The 8,205-nt window shown below is 42.8% G+C and overlaps 1 protein-coding gene across 1 annotated transcript; it reads right to left on the reverse strand.

Annotated features, from left to right (window-relative positions):
* Positions 1-677: 677 nt before the first annotated feature.
* nrbp1 (nuclear receptor binding protein 1) lies at positions 678-8,029 on the reverse strand. Its single transcript, XM_062410688.1, has 18 exons — positions 7,498-8,029; positions 6,992-7,264; positions 6,690-6,812; positions 5,624-5,725; positions 5,431-5,520; positions 5,295-5,335; positions 4,989-5,083; positions 4,758-4,841; positions 4,601-4,659; positions 4,366-4,464; positions 4,147-4,279; positions 3,769-3,859; positions 3,619-3,669; positions 3,226-3,361; positions 2,965-3,018; positions 2,816-2,879; positions 2,318-2,373; positions 678-2,187 (listed from the first exon to the last, which is right to left on the reverse strand). Exons 2-18 carry the CDS (start codon positions 7,223-7,225, stop codon positions 2,092-2,094), a joined length of 1,608 nt encoding a protein of 535 aa, XP_062266672.1. The 5' UTR covers positions 7,226-7,264; positions 7,498-8,029; the 3' UTR covers positions 678-2,091.
* Positions 8,030-8,205: the final 176 nt, after the last annotated feature.

Consider the following 8,205-nt stretch of genomic DNA (forward strand, 5'->3'; position numbering starts at 1 on the left):
GTGACTCTGAGTATGTACATGGGTCTACTTGTACAAGGGCTAGTTTCTTAACATTTTGAACAAATAATTGTTGGTGATGCTCTGAGGGTAGAGATCCCTCCCTCTGATACACCAGGATGGGCTTTTGTATAAATAATTTAAACAAGTGATTTTTCTCTCATTTGTGTGTGTCTGTGTGTGTGTGTGTGTGTGTGTGTATACATTATTTAACTGGAATGAACTCAGTTACTTCAGTTTCCAATCTTGAAGATAAAAATAAACCAAAACATACTTTTTAAGTTTGGATATGCAGGAACAATTTTGTCTAAATGCAAAAAACATTTCCCTGAAGTTTCTTATCTCATATTAAGTTTTTAAATGAGAAAAAACGATTTCCTATCATAGTTATTGAGATTTCATTTGTCCCTCAAATTTTAACTGAAAATCCAACATTAAACATATTTTACTCTAGAAAAATACATGTAAAACACAGTATCATCTGCGTACACGAGAACCTGCTCCATACACCAGGTATTAATGTTTGCTATCAACAGCAGAAAGCAGTTCATAAATCATAGGATTTTAAAATCTTTTGTCCTCTTACTTTCCTTAACAATCAATTCTGACATTTCACTATGAAGCTGAATGTGTGTGAGTAACGGTTCCCCTCGACAACATGACACGAACAAACAAAGGCCTCAAGTGCTGATAGAGTAATCTTTTTATTTCAGGAGGTGAAAAAAGAGGGTAAATGTGTCACAGAAACAGAGCAGTGTCCAGCATACAGTGTACAAGATGGTCACAAGCATGCCAGGTAGTCCCACGCAGTATCTACAGAGCCTAACAGCAGGTGGTCACAGCAGAGAGCAGGCGAGACTCTCTCCCTCTTATTGGTTTGAAGAAGCCAGAGATATTTCCGACAGGACGATAAAAGCCTAAGATCTAGCAGAGAGATCATCAGATTACAGAAATGATCGGTCTGAGCCAAGAACAGAATTTAGTCTAAGCTGTGAGAGCGTGTTGTAGAGACGGTGTCACACAGAATAACTCGGCCGTGAAGGAAACTAATGCTTGAGACAAAACTTTTGTGTCGACGGGTCTAAGCTGACAAAACTGTGTGATAAATAAACCGAATCTACCACCCGTTGACTAACACCCGTCGGATCACGTGCTCTAACACCAAAGCTTCTTCATGCGAGTCTAAACCAACCTCTCCAGTGTGAAGTTCCACCTACAGAAAACTCTTTTTGATCGAGCCCTAATCGATAAGTGTCAATCAATAGTTCATTCAGGAAACCTCTTTTCATAGAAAAATAAGAGCATGACCTCATGTGGGAAAGCAAGTTAACGCACACATTCGAAAATCAACCACCCGGCCTCAGTGCTGGAAGTGAAGTTACAGTAAAAACTCAAGAAAAGGTACACAAATAAATAGTTTGATTTGTAATAGTTTATCGGCAACTCTTCAGATTGTTTCGCAACTGCAGGTTTCATGACGGCGTTGACGTCATTACAGAAATGTATAAGTTAAATTGACGTTGCGTTTCGAGCTTGATACTTTCGAGAGTCTTCAAAAACCGATGTAAGGTCGAACGTCGCCCTCAGGAGAAAGTTTGAAAAGGACCAGACAATCAGACTTAACCTTACAACAACATACTACTTACACTTCAGTATGCCGGGACAAACGTTTTTTTATACACATAACTATTACAGAATTTTACATAAAAATTGAAAAATACATTTTTAACACTGACTTAAGGAAAATACTGCTGTTCTCCACTTTTACTTTGCTTAACTCTACGGAGAGAAATAAGCAAAAAAGGGAAAACATTTGCATTTTCCTTAAGTTGCAACAAGGATTTTCTCTTTTAAAAGAGAAGCAGATGGCTGTATTGGGTGGGAGGAAAAAATAAGATGGAAAGCCATCAACCACTTAGTGGCAACTTTTCCCACCAGAAGATACAAGGACAGGCTGCAGGATCTGCAAGTCAGACCAAGGCTTCCTCCATCTGTCCTCGCAAAAAGCTTTTGCTGCAACTCAGAGGTGAAGCCAAAAGCTAGTCCAGCTGAAGAGGACGAGGAGGGCGGAGAGAAGGCCCGTGGAGTCCTCCGCTACGAAGACACCGTCACCGGATTGAGGGAACCATTCCGGCTGTAGAACCTGGAGAAGGCCTCTTCAAGAACTGATGCAAGTCGCGGCTGATCGCCCTGAAACGGAGAAACGGTGGGATCAGAAAAAAATACCTTTACCTGTTAAACCCTGAAGCCAGGATGTTGGGGTTGTACTAATAATAGCAAAAGTGTTGAGTTCTCAGAGGAGACCCAGTGAGGAACTTACCTCACTGATGAATCCCAGCTGAACAAGCTCCACAGCCAGCTCCTGCACGTTCTCATCTGGACAGAAACACAAGCAGTCAGAATATATACCTACCAGGTACTGAGAAAATACTTAGTTTGACTATTTATGACAAAACTACATTCTTTCAGTACTATAAACTATGGGATAAATGTGCAAGAGTCTGAAATTTAACAGCATCCAAGCAAAGGGGTGATGAGATACAGTATACAGGTCTACATATAGTAGAAATGGTATCAGTAAATTGTTCATGTTTGTCCATGTCACCAAAATAAGAGCAAAGAAGACTAAAAACTGATATTTAAAAAAAATCTGTTAAATATATGATCACAAAAGTGAGAAACTTGAAACTCAATGTAAACACGAGTCACTGGTTTTGATGAAACTGTCAAATTGTCAAAACAGTAGCGTGTCCTTGTTGGTTCAGTGTAAAAACTGCAAATAACTGTGCGGTTAGTGTGAGGTTCCAGAAATACTCACTTGGTAACAAATCACAGCTCAAGTGCCTGTTCAATTTATCCTCGAGTTTCAACAGCAGGGTCAACTGAGCAGAGAACAAAGTAAGTCATTTAGAACATAAAGAAAACTTAAAAAGGTGATTAATAATCAGAGGCAGAATCATGACTTACATGATGCTTGGCTCCTTCATCTACCGGCTCGATGTTACACTGCATCTGAAGAACCTGTCACGTGAGCAAACAGAATCTGGACTGAGAAAAGCTTTCAGTAAAATGTTCAAAAACAAACGTTAAAATTGATATTGTTATTATTTGTGATTTATTCTACATGTAGAAAAATTTGCATTGCTTTACTCAAAAAGATGACTGATAAAACACAATACATTTCCATTGTGTTGTAATTTAATCTCACTCCCACACGTCAGTTCTTACCTTCCGGGTCTCGAGCTCTGCAGGTTCAGGAGTCGGGGATTTGACTGACGGGGGAACTATGGGTGACTTCACCGTCTCCTGCTGAGGCTGATGTGGACTAGGGACCCCGAACGCAGTCAAAGGATAGATCCCGTTCCTGATGCACCAAAGGGAGAAAGCAGCAGTTTCAACCAGGGACATTTTGAAAGACTCCTTTTTGTGACCTGCACATTGAAGGCTGTACTGAGCAAGTACGATAAGACAAGTAAAATTTCCATTTACTTCCATCTGTGAAAAAAGTTAGCTTCAGTATAAGGTAAGCAGATCGAATTTAACTTTCTCCACAAAATTTTGAGAGCAGGTCTGTGTATTTGAGTCAGAACCTTCGAAATCAAAGCAAATCTGTTTTCTTACCGTACGTCTTCAAGAAACTTGTCCAGCTCCAGGGCAGGAAACTGAGAGAGTCTGAAACACAAGACGAGATGTTAAAGTGAAGACCTGAAAAAAAAAAGATATTCCTTTGTTTCAGATTTGTTTTCCATCATTTAACAGCTGATGACTCACTTCATCTGAACTCCATCCTTGACTTCAACTATCACCAGGTTAGGATCCATGTTCTTTGTCATTTCCTCTAAAGCATTTTCTGGAATCATATCTACGAAAGTACAGACACTTCATTAGACATTCGCACATTTTATTTACGGACACACTCAATGCAACATATTACCTCTGGACCTGCAAGTCCTGTATGACACTTTGCTCTGAACTGTGTTGCAGATTTTTGTCTGTGTATTCTTAAATTAACCAACATTAAAAGAGTGTCAATGCTGCGAGGGGTGACTTATCACAAGAAGCTGCTAATGTACCCAAGATTTTTAACAACATCTCTATTTCATACCAATAAAACATTGTATAGATGCGAGTGTGTACTTCTGTACTCACGCTGGTGGCTGACGATGCAGTGCGCCGCCAGAAGCTTGAGTAAGGGCACCTCAAACAAGGCCTGGTGAAACAACAGCTCCTTCGCTGTGGGTCGTTTAACGGGATCCACCTCCAGACATTTCTGGATGAATTCCTGAACGAGCACAAGAAAACAAACGTCAGTTTCTCAATCTCTCTCCGAAACAGCCATGGCAGCTTGAGATCCTTTGCTCTGCTCACCCGCTGCAGTGGGTCCTCTAGGAACTGAATGGCACTGTTTATGGCTTCTTGGGACACATAAGACGAATCCCCATTACTCTGGATTTCCAACACAGCCATCTGACGTTAGGGAAGAAAGGTGTCGATTACAAATGATTCAGAAATACAAACACAAAACTGAAATCAACAGCAACCACTACTGTGTCAGATGTTCTAAAAAATAAAAAATAACAGCCAAGAGAAGATTTCCTCTCACCTCTAAGGCGCACATTCCAAAGGAATAGATATCCACGGCTGTGGTAACATTGGCAACAGCTGAAAGTAGAGAGAAATAAAAGCTGATCAATATAACAGAAACACCCCCACACACCGGGGCTGTATCTGAGACACAGAACGCACTGGAGGGGTTTTACCTCCATACTCTGGAGCAAAGAAGTGAAGGCTCTTCTGCTCTTCCCGACAGGTTTTCACATGATTGTTGATGGTGTCTGGAGCAACTGAAATAGAGGGAAAAAGACTTAACAACACCGATTCTAGATCTCAGGCTGACTCCGGTAATAAAAGGCCACAGCAGCTTAGAAAACAAGAAAAGGGAATGACTGATGATGGGCGTTAATCACTGGCTTCAGAGATTGGCCATTTACCTGAGCCGATCTTGATGAGGCCATTGTGCTGGATGAAGATGGTGTCACAGGTCAGGTTGCCATGGATGATGGGGGGTTCACATGAGTGCAGGTAGCTGGAGACAGAGGGTAACATGGTTAATTAAAATGCCACCAAAACTGTGGCGGTTGGTGGCTTTTGAAATGTTTGCCTCGTTCACATTATCCAGAATTGATTTCTGAAACTGGATGTTGCTTAGTAACAGAGCTGATTATCTCCAGTTGCAATAAATTAAATCTTGCCACTGTGGATTCCTTCACAGAAGAGAACCCGTCTCGCAGGCTTACCTGAGAGCCGACAGTATCTGTGTGCACCAGCGCTTCCAGGCCTGTCAGAGAAGAAACAGATTAAGTTTCATGTAGAAAATAGAAACCAGGCCAAACGGATTTTTCAATCAGCTGTCAGTGACTCGAGATTTCACACCTTTTCATTCATGGTCTTGTGGTTTTTCTTTGTTTTCTTCAAAAACTGTTTGAGACTTCCTGACGACATGTATTCTGTGATGAAAATGACCTGCACACAAAAACAAAGCAGTGGAAAATGATGATCACAAAAGGTCTTTGTATTCTTCTTGATCAGATTGGATGAAAGTGAGATTTTTTAGAGGATTTCTTACCCTGGCTCTGTTCTCTTTAACATCCGCCCAATACTTGTGGAACTTCACGATGTTCAAGTGCTCGAGCTGAATTAAATTGTCAAATACAGCTTTAACCTTTTCCTGTAGAAGAAAAAAGAGGAAATCACACATGAATACATTTCAAATAGCATCTTGATGATAGTGTGCGGTCTTACTTTGTAATGTAACTTTTGTCAGTTAAGGTCAACAAAATCTGAGAATATCATCCTGCCGGATTGCAAATGAATGAAGCCTTGAATGTTACTTAGAACAATTTAAAATATATATTTTTTTACAGCAGTCTCGATGACCAGTCGCTTTACAGTATAGTTGACATTCACACATACTCAGCACTTCTATATCTAGCACTTTATCTGTCATGTATCGCATTCACATTTTGCAAGTTAAGTGGTCAGCGGTTCAGAGCAGAGTTTATTTGGCATGAAGCCTGGGTGAGCCAGGAATCAAACTACCTCGAACCTTTGATTAGTTGGAGACCTGCTCTAGCTCCTTTGGCTTTTCACTGTTATGTGACATTTAGGACAGAGTGGTTTGATGTAAAGCTCCCCTGGCTGGAAGTCATACCCTGAACATTGTGGTTATGTGGTGTGCGTCCTACTAACTAGTCTATGGACTTCTATGAAGTAAAATAGTCGAGTTAAATGTCTTAAATGCCCAAAAAAGTATGTGAGAGCCTTCAAAACCACGATTCCGCTTAGATTTGCCCCTTCACATTTCTGAAAGTTCTTTCCACAGCTATTTGGGTACAGTGTGTACTTTGCTACGCTGCTGGCAGCAACAAGTCCGACCACGTGCCCAAGGAACTCAGAGCCAAAGGGGAAATGAAAAACGGGCAGGCGTCCACATTGTGAGTAAGCTCACACCATTGAAAACAACTTAATGTGTGATTAACAATGTAAAACAATGCGTTTAGATTCCTGGCAGGTATAAAAACCTGCCTCAAGCTGACATCATCTTGACATAATAAACGTATCTTGTAAGATTGCTCTGCAGAGTACAAATGCTTCAAACATATATTTCTGCATCAGCTCCATTGTGCACCCACCTCCTGTAGTTTGAAATTCTTCCTCTCGGAGAACATGACCTCATTCCACACCACCTCAACTCCTTCCTCCGTGTCCATGGCCAAGTAAGCGTTATCGATGCCAGGGACGTTACGCTGATTCACCTTTGGGAGGAAATTAACAACAATGCATCAGTGGCATCTTCACAAAAGTCCAGCTGACTGTTGCTCAGACATACACCATCTGGACAAATGTATTGGGACACCTACAAAAGTCACTCCATTCTACTTGGAGTTGAGGTGTGTCCCAATACCTTTGTCCATGTTGTTCTTTATCCTCCTACCTCTTCTCTGCGTTTCTGCCAGCGTCCACACGGACTCTCCTCCAAAATCTCTGACTCATCCTCGCTCTCCTCTTCCTCGTCCTCCGTGGCCGCGGTGGCCGGAGGCTGTGTCACCATCGACACGGGGGGAGACACCGACGACACCGCTTGACCCGCGGCGGCTCCTGCCCCCACCGTCTCCGGCTTCCCCTCCTGCACAGTGTCCTGGCCCTGCTTGCTGTCTCCCTCAGACATCCTCTGTCCTCTGGGTTGTCAGGCACCGGGAGGTGGCTGCTGCTTGGTTCATACACAAACACAACATGAGCGTCACGGTGGATGAAAAGCAAAAAAAACTCCCATCTTCAAAGCAGCTGAACGAGAAAATGCACTCGTTAGCTGCGGATAGCTAGCACAGGTGCAGGAGAAGTTTGTTAGCTGGTGCAGCTCTGAGGGAGAGGCCGTTATAAACCGCATCACACACAGACACACATACACGAGTGGGAGAATAACATGTCGTTTTTACATACGTGTTGAAGATGGGAGATGTCACGATGCCAGCTCCAGTTTAACCAGCTCCCACCGTGACACACACGAATCCCGGAGGGTTGTTTAGCTGCGGTGGCCGACTGTCCGGTCGGTTTCACGGCGGAGTCGCTGCTAGCTAGCTCCCTGGCTACTGACTCGAAAACCGGGGACAACAGCGGCAACCACCGGCGACCATTTAGCTTAATGAAGCTAGCGAGTCCCAGTGGGTTTATTTACTGAGAACCGCCTCTATACCTGCTAACCAGCTAGCTAGCCCGCTGTCAGTGGGGCAGTGTCTGGGGTTTATCAGCCCGACGCCTCTCGCTGCTGATGCCGCTGCTGCTCCTCGAGACTCCGCTAATGTGAGTAAAGTCCACAAAACAGAAACACCGACATGTTTCCTGGTAAGTAACAACACAACAGCGCGCAGGAAACCGACCCACAAACAAAGTGACGTTAATTATGTCGGTGACCTCACAAACGCGGACAGGACGGAGGACTGACTGCAGCTAGCTTAGCATTTAGCCACGGATGTCGACAAGGAAGGGTTGCCAGGTACGGTTTGACTCATCCCCCCCCTTTCCGCCAAATCACTAGTCCAGCTCCAGATTTCGATATATTGATCAGAATTATTTATAGATGTTCTCACAGCATTTTTTTACGTCATAAGTGAGAGCTTTGTTGATATATGTAGATATAAAATATGGTCC

The sequence above is a fragment of the Platichthys flesus genome, chromosome 18, assembly GCF_949316205.1.
Source record: "Platichthys flesus chromosome 18, fPlaFle2.1, whole genome shotgun sequence".
Classification (NCBI taxonomy): domain Eukaryota; kingdom Metazoa; phylum Chordata; class Actinopteri; order Pleuronectiformes; family Pleuronectidae; genus Platichthys; species Platichthys flesus.